We start from the raw sequence: 15,558 nt of genomic DNA, 5'->3' as shown, positions 1-15,558 counted from the left end.
GAACAATACGCAGACGACACAACGTTTATCACAAATAACCTTAATTCTAATACTGAAATACTTAAAGAATTAAAACTTTACCAACAAATGTCAGGACAAAAAATTAACGAAAATAAAACACAAATGCTTGTATCACAACCTGAGTTACAAAGTGAAGTACAGCAACATTACCCACATATTCAAATTCAAAATGAAATAAAAATCCTTGGAATCTGGCTAGGAAACAACAACAAAAAACTAGACACTCTTAACTGGGAAAAAGTGATAAAACAAACTGAAACGACTGCCAACATTCATAAATTTCGACCACTCTCCCTTCTAGGAAAAATCACCATAATAAATACTCTCCTCGTGCCTATATCTCTTCACATGGGAAGGGTTCTTTACCCACAAAAAAAGCATATCCAATCCTTAAACAAAATCTTATACAATTTTCTATGGTATCCATCTCCAATTGAGCAATTAAGCAGAACAAAAATCATTGCAGAAGTTAAAAACGGAGGATTAAAAATGATTGACATAGAAACAAAATTTCAAACCAGTAGAGCTGACAGAATTAGACACCTGTCCACACTCGATAAAGCTACAGAACTATGGCATGAATGGGCAAAGTACAATCTAAACTATAAAATAAGGCACATCAACCAAAAATTATATAACCTAAGTGAACCACACTCTGATTGCCCAAATTCGTTTTATTCTGATATTTTTCGCACTTTTCTCCAACTCCGAAAACACAATCTTGACTGGACTGATATATCATATAATACAATATACACAACCCTAAAAGCACAAAAAGAAACTAAAACTGAAATTAAGAGCCAAAACAATGAACCAATAAGCTGGTCAGAAACGCTCCTTATGAAGAAAAATATCAAACCATACTTTTCAAACTCTGACATATCGATCGGCTATCGAATAGCACATTCAGCTTTTAAATGGGGCGATTTTTACAAACAATCTAACTCATGGCGTTGCAGCCAGAACAAAATTACTCAGTGCAAATTTTGCAAAATGGCTGTTGACAAAAAAACACCTGTTAACTGAATGTACCTTCACGAAATCAATTTGGAAAAAAATAGAAAAATTATATCATTCAATAACAAAACAAAAGATTAAGCTTACAACTGATATAATCCTATACAACCATTTTCCAAGCAGACAGGCAGACAGCCTACTGATTCTGCTGATCCTAAATACAGTTAAGAGTACCATAATTAAAAAGAAAATTTCACTAGACATTGGAGATAAATATATGTGGGACAACAAAAAATTTACCAAAACAACCCTCTGGGTTATTAAAACAAAAATTAAAGAATATCTTCAAAATGACACCTCCGTAATACCGGCGCCCCTTACAAACTCCCCACACTGTAGCATAAGTCGAACATGACAACCAAGAACCCACTGTTCTCGAAAGAATTCTGCTATTAATTGTTATCATTTGCAGTGTATGTACCTGACTTGTGAATTTTATGAAATGCGCCATAGTAAATGATACATATTCACACATACCATCTGCATGTAGCATCATTGCACTACAAGAGAGCAATGAGGCAACATGCAGATCCTTCTTCGTTTAAGCAATTGCATGCATTACATTATATTCCTACTTATTGATTTGTTTATTTTTGGCTACAAATGTGCGTTGTGGGACGCACAGTAACATAGACACTTTTATTGTGACTGGTAATGTGCTACCTACCTGCCTGCGCAATGCATCTGATTTAATGTCGAACACAACAACGCCTTTTGGCATATGCATGATAAGAATATCTTTTGGGCTACTATTGTATGAACGTACTTGTTAGATGACCGTTATTGTGGAGATAAAACACTAGCCTCAAACATAAAAGTGATATCATAACTACAATGAATTTCCAAATCTATCGCATGCCTTTGATCTCTTAATACAGGTATAACTTATACTGTGCAACAGATTGGTATCAATAATATGATTGCATTCACCAATTGCTTCTTTTGTATTGTTTACTGTACAACTGTTTTTACTTTTGAATAATAAAAAAAAAAAAAAAAAACCAGCCTCATGGGCGAAACACGTGTCTATCGCTGTCAATTCTTGCTACAAATCGGCTGCCGAGAAACATATTGTTGATTGGAAAGTCTGAATGGCTAACGTGGAAGCTACACCGTTATGGTTGGCGAATCGCAGTTGCTCGCTGTACTAGTGAGTGCTCAGCCTTGTGCTGATAGCCGGGAAGAACGCCCCTTTCTTCACACTGGAAGAATTTGTTAGCTATTTCATCATCAAAAATCGTACAAATGTGACAGCTCAGATCCATCTATTGGTAATAGAGCTTCAGTTTCTTTCTTGCTCGTAACAAAAAGCTTCTTTTGGCTTATTGCACTCCTTTGCAGGCTTAAGCAAAAACATCTAGCTATAAAAATGTGAATGACACATTAGGTCACCAGAAAACATGATAATATCTTATAAATACTAGATGTAATGCTGTGATGTAATGTTGTAATGTAATGTATGCTGTGATGTGCGTGTGACCAATCAAGCCAAAATGGCTGCTGAACGCACCTAATGCTTTGCTTGGGTCTTAGAAAAATCACTGAAATGCACCAAAATTATAAAAACTTTATAATTACAGCTGTACAACAATGTGTCATACATATAACAGATGTTTTATACGTGATGGTGTTGGTGTTAGTTAATAAACGGTTAAAGATTGTATTGAAAATACCCTCGGCAGTCAACGTGTCCCTGTTTTCATCTGCTTTCTGAATCTTCATTGCAAATTTCTTTGATTTATTATGCGTATATTCAATGAGAGGGCACATGGTTTCTAGAAAGTGTTTGCTCATCAATCATCAGGTTCCATTATAGACTATAGTTGAATACTCAATTGGCCATTAATGTTTTAGAAATTTCATAAATGTGTAGGCTATATAATGTAGTATGTAGTGTCAGCTGTGAGCCTCTGACATCATCTATTCTGATCATGGAATCTAATAAATTTGTAAGTTTCAAGGAAATTGTCTTTCAGCATTATTTTGAAATACGATTGGTTCAAGTGTTTTATTCTACAGGAAATGTACCCAGTAGTGCTTTCTATAATTGCATCTGACGTAATGAAGTGCAATGTGTGTATCTTGCACTTCCAATATCAACGAGCATGCTAAAATTGGGTTTAATTTTGCTTGCTTCTCGTTTGATATCCGCAATAAAAGATTTTAAAATGGTATTCTCGATAAAAAAATTCTAACATTCATCTGTAGGCTACTAACAGCTGCTTTTTGTTGTATAAAAAGGCAGGCTAAACATAATGATGGGATGGCGCAACGGAAAAGGCGTTGGCTTTCCAATTATGCAAACTTGGTTCGACTCCAGGTTTCAACTGGTTGTTGAAAACACCGCTCACCTCTATCTAGGGTGTAATAAATTGGCTGGGCACATTGCCGCAGAAAAGGCAGCCTAGGAAAAAAGGAATTGGCCCACCCTACTCTCTAGCTGAAGGCTTAGTGCAATGAGAACCTTATCTTCTCATACCCTACACTTGAATCAAGTATGGGACTCACCTCTACTCACCATTTCAAGATTTCATGTCACCCAATTTTGCTGATTTTTCTATGCTGGTTTGTTTAGTCTATCTTTCGGATTAATCTCCGGTATTTTAGCTCATCCGGGCTGCAGCGGTAAAATTCAGTTTGGTCTTATTTTATCAGCAAGACAATTTTTTCTAATTTCTGGTAAACTCTTGAATTGTAATAATAATACGTAAAAGTTTCATCTGGTTGCAATAAGATTTTCTTATATCCATAACCAGCAAATTCAGCCCAAACATTTAAAAGTAGTGACATTATTTCTTTTTGGTTATAATTTGCAGCTCGATGAGTTTTTCAATTTGCTGAGCAAGGTGCTCATGTTGGCAAAAGAGTGCCAACTACACCTGGTTCACTGGGTTAAGAAATCTAAAAACTTATTCTATCTAAACCTTATTCATCACTCCTTCTACACTGGGCCAGTTAAATGCCATAACTGCTTATTCGCCGCCAGGCTGTTTAGATGGGAGAACTTAGGTGAAGACAAGGTGTTCTGTCCTGTGTTTTGTTTTCAAAATTAAATCTCTGCGACGTAGCTTAGCTGTTTTGTATTCGAAAAAATAATACTGGTAATATGAGGCTATAAAAATTTTTGTTTTTAATCAAAAAATAAAGAGCCCAACATGTACAATGTACATACTAAAGTCGTGTTGATCAAACGTTTCGAAAACTATACTGTCTTCACCTTCAGTGCTATAATTGTTTTATGATTACATTAACAAGGCGTTCCAACCATTTTGTTCTGAAAGTTTGTTTTTCTTCTTCAAAATAAATTGTTGTTAATTGGTGAAGCGATCCCATAAAAAATCCAGACTACACCATTGACACTATATTTTATGCATATGTTTTATCAATGGTAAACTATATTTTATAGTCTACCTATATATATCTTTCCATGTAATTAGGGTCAAAAACAAATGCTTCATCTTGGGTTAAGTATTATGGCCCATTATTTGTGATATATTTTGCAAAAAACTTGGATAAAAACTCTTTGCCTAAAGTAAAACGTAAATCATTGCCATTCAAACTTTTTTTTCATCATGTACAAAAGTAAGTTAATAGAATTTGTCTATCGCACAATGAAATGAGATTCCATCTCTTTGTAGAAAGCAAATTATTAATGACAACATGGCCACCTAAAGATACGGCCTGATTTGTCACATTTTGCAGAAATTTCCAGGTTTTTCTAACTTTGGGCGAACGTTTAAATAAATTTTTCTAAAAGTTAGGTTTTTACGATTTCTTTATTCTTTTCCCCAGATGACACAATAGGTTTTAACATCCTCACATGTTGAAAAACAAAGAAAATTTGATTTTGTAGATTTTAGTCAGACTGTTAATTTTCAATAACAGTCTGATTTTGCGTTTTTCAACTTACTTTTTCTCATTTGCTACTGCTTCCACAAGGCAACAAAAAAGCTATATGTCATTAGGAAACCGCAAAAAGTAAAAACATCTCAAAAAATGTCAGTCAAGCACTAGCAGTAGCTGTAATCAAAATCTGCAAAATGTGACATATCAGGCCGCATCTCCAGGTGGCCATGATGACAACGATTCTAAGTCATGTTATGATTTTAATTAGGGACAGTTCACATTCTGTATCGATAAAGTAACTTTTTGTTTACCTGGAATCCATAGAGTTAGGTCGTATTGAGGTCTTGAATATTCTTTCAGATTTGAGGGAAGCGCATCAGGAGAAAGAACAAGTCGACTGGACCATCCAGCTCCAACTTTAAGTACTTTCGAAAACAGTAACTTCATGTCAGATGCATCAGTTGTACCATTGTAAACATTGAAAGTCAAGACAAAGCCCGAGCCATCGGTGCACCTGTTGAATATGTAATCTTGTGCAGCATACCGACAAAACTGCGCCATTGGAGTGAAAGTGTTGGTTCGGCTGAAAACAAAAGTTAGTTTCAAATTGATTAGTTGCTGTGGATTTTCCTTGATTTTGATTGTTTGCAAACCAAGTAGCTACTGCGAGATTCAATAAAAGCGAATCGACGTCATTAAAAAAGTGATTGATCAACGAGGCAGCCTACAACAACTTCATTAATCAACAAATATCTTTTTAAAAACTCTACATCGATCAAACTTCTTTACAGTTACTTTAAAAAAAGTTTGTAATTAGTAACACCAACTTGTTATTGGAATTTCATTAAACCGCAAAAATAATCATTTTCTCAAAGTTTGATTTCTCGTGAAATTCCTGATTAAAATGTACAACCAGTTAAAATAGTATTCATTATTTAACACCTTTTCGTTTCGTGCAGTAAATACGTTAATTGGTTAATTATGCATTGCAAAAATAATTTGTTGTAGCAGATATTATCAAAATAATTTTTTCACTTTATTTAATAAGATGGTCATAACAAAGGTTTTATAAAACATAGCTAAACATAAAGCAAGCAGCTAAACTTTTTACCACTCTCACAACACAACTGAAAAGTGGACATAGAGAAATGTGAACAAGAGCTTCGTGAATCACGCCAGAAGCCAACATGTCGACTGTGCACAGAGCACGCAAGATCAATTAAACGCAACCAATCCGAAGAGAGAACCAGAAGTTTTACATGAAGTTAACATGTGAACAAGATTAGTGCGTAAATTTAAAATCGCATTTGTCCATTCAAGAAAAACATAGTGCTCACCTTGCTTGGATCATAAATTGTCTTAAATTTCCAAAATTTGGTCGATTCCATTTCTGCTCATAATCAGGATCTCTTGGATCGCCGGATAATAGTCTATATCCGGTGACTCCTGGTATAGTACGATGAACGAAAATGTCAACAGTGGATAAATCTGAAAGAATAGAAAATACACTAAATGTGCTGTATTTTGCTCTACAGTGTTTACACTATGTTAAGCACGAAAAAGATTTTTGTCTACGTTGGACGGTGGTAATACCGTACAAAAAATCCTAGACCAGTTGCCGAAATAAAAAAGCGCAAGGTCACACTTTGTATCCTAAAATCCTTTTTTTTTTCAACATTGAGGATAGGTAAGGCAGAAATAAATTTAATGTTTGTTGAAAGAATGTTCACTTTGTTCTTATACAATATATTATGTAATCAACATCATCATATCAAAAACTCAAGCACTTCTGTTTTAAGACTAGAAAAGCAGAAAAACATTATTTTGTAGATGATTTCAACAGAAATGAATCTATATAAATTGATTTACTTGATGTATACTTTTGTTTCATCGTTTTAAGGAGATCATTCTTTCGCTGTTCATTTTGAACTTCCAGTAGTTTTCCTCCTGACAAAGAGCAGGATTCTCGAGCTGTATTTGCATCTGATATACTATCGGACAGCACAAATAATCTGTTGTCCATTTCAAAAATGTCTTTTCTGCAATCTGAAAGTTCAAAATCCTTCATGTGAAGTTGCAACAAAAAATACGGCTTATATCAAAGAATACAGCAAACATAAAGTAACAATTTGGAAAATTACATTTTTATTCTGAATATATTCTAACATTATGATGGTTGTGACCTTCATGGCCACCTAAAGATACGGCCTGATTTGTCACATTTTGCAGAAATTTCCAGGTTTTTCTAACTTTGGGCAAACGTTTAAATAAATTTTCTAAAAATTAGATTTTTACGCTTTCTTTATTCTTTTTTCTAGATAACACAATAGGTTTTAACATTCTCACATGTTGAAAAGCAAAGAAAATTTGATTTCGAAGATTTTAGTCAGACTGTTAATTTTCAATACCAGTCTGATTTTGCGTTTTTCAACTTACTTTTTCTCATTTGCTACTGCTTCCCCAAGGCAACAAAAAAGTTTTATGTCATTAGAAAACCGCAAAAAGTAAAAACATCTCAAAAAATGTCAGTCAAGTACTAGCAGTAACTGTAATCAAAATCTGCAAAATGTGACAAATCAGGCCACATCTCCAGGTGGCCATGTGACCTCCTATGGTTGCTTCGGCCAAATAAACAAGATACTAAAGCTTCTTCACTTTACTCTCCAATCAACGTATTGTATTCGGATAAATATAGTTTATTGTTTCGGGAGAGAGTTTGCTTTTTTATACCAAAGACAGGCAAGACACAACAATAACACAGGGTTGAGCATTACAACAGTATATTACATATTTACAAATAGTTCAACATTCAAACGTTTTCGGCTTAACTTAAGCCCTCATCAGGAATCTGTAAATATTTATAAACTACAATAAATTTCACTTCTTGACAGTAAGTACCGTAACTAACTGCCTGAAAGCATCGAGAAACACGCAACGATCAAAAGCAATAGAGTGGAAAACATACAGACAGAAATATAGTTTAGCCTGCAAGTCAATTTATTGATAAATAAAATGTAGATTGTATTATCATACACCTACATTTAATACACATAAGTTAATTAAATAGGCTTTCCGTGTAGCACAATGTGTGTAGATCGACGCCCTTCTTGGTTTCGTAATTTGTTAACCACTCAGCTGCTTCAGAAGCAGTATCCTGTTACGTAGGCCCACAGAGCTTTCTGATAACACTGTGTGTTTACCAGCTTTAAAGTTTGGGACTTTACTACCGCTTTACCACTGGTATCGGGAAGCTGATCGTGAGCTACATGTCCACAACAACGGAAAATCTCTGTCCTTCTGCCCCGAACCAAGATATCTTGGGGTGACACTGGACAGATCGCTCACATACCGCCACCATTTGGTGTCACTGCGCAAGAAACTCACATCCCGCGCTGCGCTACTCGCGCCTGGCAGGCTCTAGCTGGGGGGCGAGGGCTGATACTTTGCGTATAGCAGCCTGAGCCCTTGTCTACTCTTCAGCAGAGTACTGTGCACCTGTCTGGTGCCGCAGTGCTCATTGCCATAACATCGACACTGCCATAAACAGCGCCCTGCGCACAGTGACCGGATGCCTGCGTCCCACACCATTGGACAATCTCCCCATTCTCGCTGGCATCCAACCTGCTGAGCTTCGTCGCGAAGAAGCCACTCTGTTCCTCGGTCGACGGGCACTGGAGCCTAACCACCTTCTCCACAACAAGATCTCTGCTCTCCCAAGCGAGCACCCCGTCGACTGAAATCAACACCCATTCGTGCCAGCCGCCCAACTTGGGCAGACCATAAATGGAGTTCTGAATGGAAGTCAAGCGCCACCAGACTCTATTCGTTCATCCCCGACGCCGACAAGCGCCCCATCGGTCTGACACTACCAAGACAGGCATGGGTGCGCCTCAACTGTCTCCGTACGGGCGTCGGGCTTTTCCGCTCAACCATGCACCAATGGGGAATGGTCTCTTCCTCCTCTTGTGAATGTGGTGCCGAGGAACAGACCGCAGACCACATCATCAATGACTGTTCCATCTTCAAGCCACCTAACGGAGTGGAAGGTCTGCGTGGCATGGATGATGAAACCAAAGACTGACTGCTCTCTATTAGCCTTCTAGTGTAGTCCGGGAATATCGTGAATCTGGGGTGGTAAAAGGATAGACCCTCGGCCTCAGAGGCTCACACGACGACGACCACTAGTAAAGTACCAGTCTAAACTACACCTTGATTTTGAGCTACTAAGCAGAAAATAATGGAATGTCAAATGTTCAAGTTGTGCAGAATTGTTTTGTCATGAGCAGTTTAGTCCACGTCCACCAATGCCGAAGCACTCACTCTGCTGGATAATCACTATCCCACTGAGTATTTCACTTTAAGTCGTGATTGTTCCATATAATCTAACCAACAGTTGTACAATGCATTGTTTTGACAATTACATTTACTCTAGTTGTTTGTTAATAGGCTATATGGCGCTGTTGAAACAAAATAAATTGACTAGACTTGACGTAAGTTATGTATTCCTTTGAAATTTCTTACTTCAAGGAAATATTAAAGTATGATAAACTAAATTTGTTTTCCCAATTTTAGAATACTTCAATAACTCACCTGCTGCCGCTTGAGTGAATACGTCTGCTATCACAAGCAAGAACAACGCAGAATTTATCTTTTCTGTCATTTGAAAAGTTTATTTCAATTTTCTGTGAAATAACTACAACATTTCTTGTAAGAACGTTTCTCCCTCTCAAAAAGATATAGCCTACTGTAGGCTGCAGTACTACAAAGATTTGTTAGCTCGTTATAACTTCCGTTAACTACTCAAGTTATAAAACTACAGCAAACTGTTACCTTACTTCCTTGTGTATCCTCTCTATATCATGCAATTGTGATTTATTTTGCACAGGCTTTACTGTTAAGCAAACCAGTTGGAAGAGCGCAATTGCAACGTAATCTCCATAGTTTCGAAACAAAGACGTCGTGCTCATTGTCAGTGTGGGTTTTTGGTAAGTGTGATTGATCTGCACGCCAAGTCATGTGCGTAAAGTAACGCTCTCTTCGAAATAAGCGTTCAGCAAGACACTGCAATTATTTGCTACCGTGGGCAGTAGCGTACGCAAGGAGGGGTTAGATTAAAAAAAAACATGGCTCCGAAATGTTTAAATATAATAATTAATTTATAAAATACTTTTATCAGCACATCTTCTAGAAAAGATAAACATGAATATACTGTATGTTAGTTCTTTTTGTCATCTTTTTATTGCTTTCGTTTTGCTATGGTCTGGTAAATTAAAGACGTGGAAAACTAGATCATTTCTGTCACAATTCAATACACTCTAGAACAGTGGTCCCCAACCTGAGGGCCGCGGACCCCTTGGGGGTCCGTGAGAAAGCATTTGGGGGTCCGTGATTACCTTGATAAACTTTGGAGAAAAAAACGAAAAGCGATCTTTTTTGTTTTCTTTTTCTCTATGCAAATGTGTCAAGCTCAAGCCCGCGAGAATAAACTGTAGGCTACCGGTCTGCATTAAAATAAATCTATGCTGCTGCCTACAATTTGTATATTGACCTTAAACTACATCCTACCACAACGCATGTCGATTACAGTTAAATCAGGATTGGCTCGTCTATTACGCAATAGAATTTATAAACTGTGGAAGAAGTTTTGTGCTCACAACCGCAAACCTACCCATTCTTGGCAAAGCAAGCGATTATTGTTTTGTTACCATTCATAACCACTTACCTTTGTGAGGCAGGATTCTCAGCTCTTGTTACAAGAAAAACTAATCATCGAAATCGCCTGAACGTTGAAGAAAGATGACATGCGTGTTGCATTGTCAAAAACTCAACCACAGTTCAGGATAGGCAACAACAGCCCTCTCATTAAATTTGCTTACGTTGAAAAAGTTTGGCATAGCACTTTCATCATCATCATCATCATCGGCCATGCCTGAATAAGGCGTCGGCTACCGTGAGTCTCCACAACGATCGATTGTCCATACTTCTAATTAGGTTTTCAAAATTTTGGTTTGTCCATGTTGAAAGATTTTTGAAGATTTCCAAACGTGGACGCCCCTGGCAGGCGCGGATTTATGGGGGGGCCCAGGGGGCCCGGGCCCCCCTCGAAATTTTGTGAAAAATTGTATGTTTCCGCATCAAATGGTTTGATATGCTTCTAAACAGCTGATATTAGTCCCTCGGCGTCACAATTGATGAAAATGGTTGTTTTAATGTCTATTTTCTAGCATATCGTATATGTCGTAGTATCATTGTTCATATCTGTTTAGCTTTTTCTTTCTTTTTAATTGATTTTCAAATTTTCTGGCCCCCCCCGAAAAAAACTCTTAGATTCGCGCCTGGCCCCTGGTGTCTCTGACCAGGAAATCGCCCCATCATTGCCGAGTGTTCAATTCCGCGTTTGCGGTAGACATGCCCGATAAATGTCATTTGCCTTTTTTTGATAGTTGTGATGAGGACGCCAGGGGTGCACCCAGAGCGTCTCCACACTTCTTCGTTAGTGATTTTATCCATCCAGTTAATTCCCATCATTCTACAAATAAACCAAATTTCAACACTGTTGATCTTCTTCTCTATCTTCGGCAGGGCCGTAGCCAGACCGCAGAGCTAGGGGGGGGCAACTTTGTGTTAGGGGGGGCCGAAAAAATTTAAATGATTTTGGCATTTTAACCTCTTAAATACCGGTATCCACAAAAATTGCAATATATCAGATTAGTGTTAAGACCAACACTGGTCTCTTATTTTATCCGCTAGTTAAATCACGGCAACCATATTACAATGACCAACATAACACAGCAATTGTTGTATAAATAGCGTTAGGCCACTTGTTATGAGCAGTAGCGTAGCCAGGAATTTTGAAAGGGGGGAGGGGGGTTTGACGGCGAGTTTCACTTATCGCGACACCTAGCGACGGAGGGTCTGGGGGGCCTCCCCCAGATAATTTTGAAAAATTACTTTGAATTTGGTGCATTCTGAGAGTATTTTCAACAAAAATGTGGGTATGAATATTCCTGTAAAATGGTGCTGTCCGGTGGCATAGCAAAAGGATAAGATCATGTTTTCTTCGGCATTTTTCGGAACTAAAGCTACAAGTCTCTATGTTTTCTTGTTGCTAATTCCAGGCTAAGATATTTGAATGTTTGGTAATGGCAAAACTCGCTCTTTGCAGTTTCGTTTAAAATTAGGCAAACTTTGTTTTAAAGACATAAAGAGACTGAAAGCATCATTCTCAATATCGTGACGTCACACGCGTACCAAAGGGGGGTTTCAAACCCCATAACCCCTCCTTGGCTACGCCACTGGTTATGAGCAAAAACTTTAACTGGCTCGAAGAAGCTAGTGCAGAGGACTTTGATATAGGCTATATGATTACATTCCGCCTATACACCCGTGAGCTAGTCTATTGCAGTCGCGGATGTTTGGATGCAAACCGTCGTCCCCGAAACGGTCTCAGAAACAAGTCTAAATCGATAGATTTCGATACAGAATGTTCAAAGGCCATAAGCACCAAGTTTGCCTGTCTTGGTTGTAACATGCTCCGTCTAAGTGGGAGCGTCAACCCTTGTTAACACTGAGAATCCACACTCACAAACGGCAGTGCTAGATCCAAATGTAGCAATATCTGCTGCAAGGTTGAACACTTTACAGATTAGAAAACTAGAAACAAAATTTATTTACACTGATTGAAGAGAAAAAATAAACACTGCTTAAAAGATTACGGGTTTATATTTTGTATGCGTTGTCTTCAAAAACCACTTGCTTTACCACTGCACATTTTGCGATTTATCACTGCACAAATTTGGGTTATCACTGCACAAATTGGTTATCACTGACCCTTAGAATTAGGTATGGACTTATGGTAGCCTACCGAGAATAGCGACAGCTGATATCAAATAGCCTAATTTGTACCGGTTTGTAGGCCTGCTGGAAAACCATTCCCTCTTTGTTAGGATATCATTCTTTCCCAAAACATTTTTATTTTGCACAGTTTCTGACAATTTTTCTACCAACCTAACACCTGTTGGCCTTGGTTGAATGGAACATGTTGAGGTTGCCAAAGGAGGGGGTAGGGGGGGGGCGAAATTGTTTAATCATCTTAGCCGTGAACTAAACAAAACAATTGTAGTTAATTGAGCCTAGGTTGGAGCTCTGCAACGGGAAAGATGGGCAAAATCATTACAATTGTAGCTGTTGCTCGAGAATGTTGGGATTTTGCCAGGGGGGGGGGAGGGCGAAAATTTTTTCAGGGGGGCGAGGCCCCCCCTGGCCCCCGGCTGGCTACGGGCCTGATCTTCGGGCATACAGTCCAGGATTCACAGCCATATAGCAGAACTGACCAAATGTACACATGTAAAATTCTTATTCTAGTGTTTAGAGACATTGAATTAGATTTCAGTATTTTGTCCATTTTGATGAAAGCTTGTTTGGATTGTGCAATTCTTGATTTTACGTCGCGGCATGATTTTACGTCGTGGCACTTTGGGTCACCTTAATATTCAAATACTGCTGACATTTCTTGAACAATTCATTAATTTTCTTATTTGAGCAACTGTTTAACCTGATATTTGCCGCAGGAGTCATAGTGGCAATGCAATATGACACAGTATACTCAGGCCTGGATTAACCATTGTGCTAGGGTGTGCTAAAGCACAGGGGCCCCGCAGACAGAGGGCCCCACTTTTCCTAAAAATGAAATAAATAAAATAACAAATTTTTCCTGAAAAAAATGAGTTTGCAAAATTTATTCCCTGCGCTAGGCATTCCCAGAATTTGGTTGAAATAGCTGCAGTTTACTCTTACGTGGAAGCAGTGAACTTTTTTGGCGTAGTCAATGAACTTTATTGCTTTTTTTCGGCCTCTACAAGACGTTGGGCAGTACTAAAAAGTTGTTGGCCACCTGGCTCAAAAAATTTGCAACATTTATCCGACACACGTTGGGAGGCCCATGCCAAAGCGACGACTGCTGTCTGTGAAAATTATGCCTACATTACTGAAGCCCTCACTCACATCTATGACGACAACAACGAAAAAGGTGATACAAGACTACAAGCTCGAAATCTTTTGCAAAAACTGGAAGAATTGGAATTTGTTTTTATGCTTCATCTTTGGACAGGTTTGCTGCAGCAGTTTCACAAAGTAAGCACGGCTCTTCAAAGTGCTGAGATATCATTGACCACAGGTGCAAACCTATAGGCCTACAATGCACTCGAGCAATTTCTATCTACGGAACGAGAAAATTTCGATGAAATTGAGAAAAAAGCAAAGACTACTCTGCCTGGAGTACAGTACAAGTCTCTTCACCAAAGGCGCACCGTGCGAAGACAACCGCGCATTGATGATGACAGTGTAAATGCAACTGCAGACTTGCTAAAAACTTCTGCTGCAAGAGATAAATTTAGGATAAAATCATTTATTCCAGTGATTGATGCTCTTCGCTCTCATTTAAGCAGAAGAGCTACTGTGTACAAAAGCGTTGCTAAAAATTTCTCGATTTTAATTGATCTTCATGCATCAAAGGAACAGATTTTACAGAGTGTCATGAATTTAGCGAAAGAATTTCCTACTGATGTTGATCTTTGTCTTGTTGATGAACTTTTGAATTTCTACCTGTAGGCCTATCTTAAAAAGGCTTATGAAAATAAAGCAAGTTTTAGTCATGAAAACATGTACCAGATAATAAAAATGACAAAGTTGAAGCTGCTTTCCCTAATGTAGAAACAATTCTTAGATTGTTTCTTTGTATGATGGTCACTAACTGTTCTGGAGAAAGATCATTCTCTAAGCTGAAAAGAATCAAAAACGTACTTCGGTCTACAATGACACAAGAGCGGTTGGCTAATCTGAGCCTTCTCAGCATTGAGTGTGATAAACTGCGACTTCTGAATTTTGATGCTATCCTTACAGACTTTGCAGCAAAGAAAGCCAGAAAAAAGTCGTTCGACTGAATTTCATGTTAGCTTTCTAAATCCTAAGTTATTGGTAGTTAGTAGTGAATGAAAGAGCAGTTTAGAATAAAAATTCAAAATAACCTTTCGTTGCAATTTGCAGTGTAGTGTGCAGTACTAACAGTGGTCCCTTGCTACAATGTTTTCCCTTGCACGGTTTCGTTGATTTAATGTGTGTGATTTTGCATCCATTATAACGTAAACATTGTTGACTTAATTTGCACGTGCTTATTTAATCATCGATCACGTAATCACGTGCTATTTCAAAGTTATCTAACTTACCTAAGCAAGGCTCGGTTTCCTCTGCAAGCGAAACCAGCTTACTTTTATTACGCTCCACGTAAGCTGGTAAGGGCCCCCATAAAATTCAATAGCACAGGGGCCCCATTTGACTTTAATCCGGGCCTGAGTATACTGTAGTTGAGTAGCATAATTATTACAATAGTCAATAGTATGTTAATTGAGTTTCAGGCAAAATTTAGGTAGGGGTCTGCAGAATTAATAATTTGTCTAAAGGGGTCCGCGACAACAAAAAGGTTGGGAACCACTGGTATAGAAATTGTGTATTTTGCAATGTCGCAAACACAAAATGCGCAACAATAGGAAATGAATCAATATAGTTTTGTGTGAGAGTGCAACGGGTGTTATTGCTAATACTTTTGTCATTTAGCAATGAGATGATAATAATGGCGCAGGAGGGCAAACGAGACAATAAAATTTTGTTTAATCTCTA

General features: G+C 37.9%; 1 protein-coding gene across 3 annotated transcripts in view; it reads right to left on the bottom strand.

The window, feature by feature from the left end:
* The window catches only part of LOC145771592 (uncharacterized), a 33,454-nt gene extending 23,846 nt beyond the window's left edge, over positions 1-9,608 (bottom strand). For all 3 annotated transcript variants that reach the window (XM_082583301.1, XM_082583317.1, XM_082583309.1), the window contains exons 1-4: positions 9,475-9,608; positions 6,754-6,930; positions 6,222-6,372; positions 5,196-5,467 (exon numbers count right to left, since the gene is read on the bottom strand). In XM_082583301.1, the coding sequence (XP_082439427.1) occupies positions 5,196-5,467; positions 6,222-6,372; positions 6,754-6,930; positions 9,475-9,544 (670 nt within the window). In that variant the 5' untranslated portion in view covers positions 9,545-9,608. The remainder of the gene's footprint in view (positions 1-5,195; positions 5,468-6,221; positions 6,373-6,753; positions 6,931-9,474) is intronic.
* Between the last annotated feature and the right edge of the window lie 5,950 nt (positions 9,609-15,558).

This window comes from Aplidium turbinatum, chromosome 1 (assembly GCF_918807975.1).
Source record: "Aplidium turbinatum chromosome 1, kaAplTurb1.1, whole genome shotgun sequence".
NCBI classification, from domain to species: domain Eukaryota; kingdom Metazoa; phylum Chordata; class Ascidiacea; order Aplousobranchia; family Polyclinidae; genus Aplidium; species Aplidium turbinatum.
The sequence above is the reverse complement of the archived record's forward strand: the minus strand, read 5'-3'. Positions and strand labels throughout refer to the sequence as shown.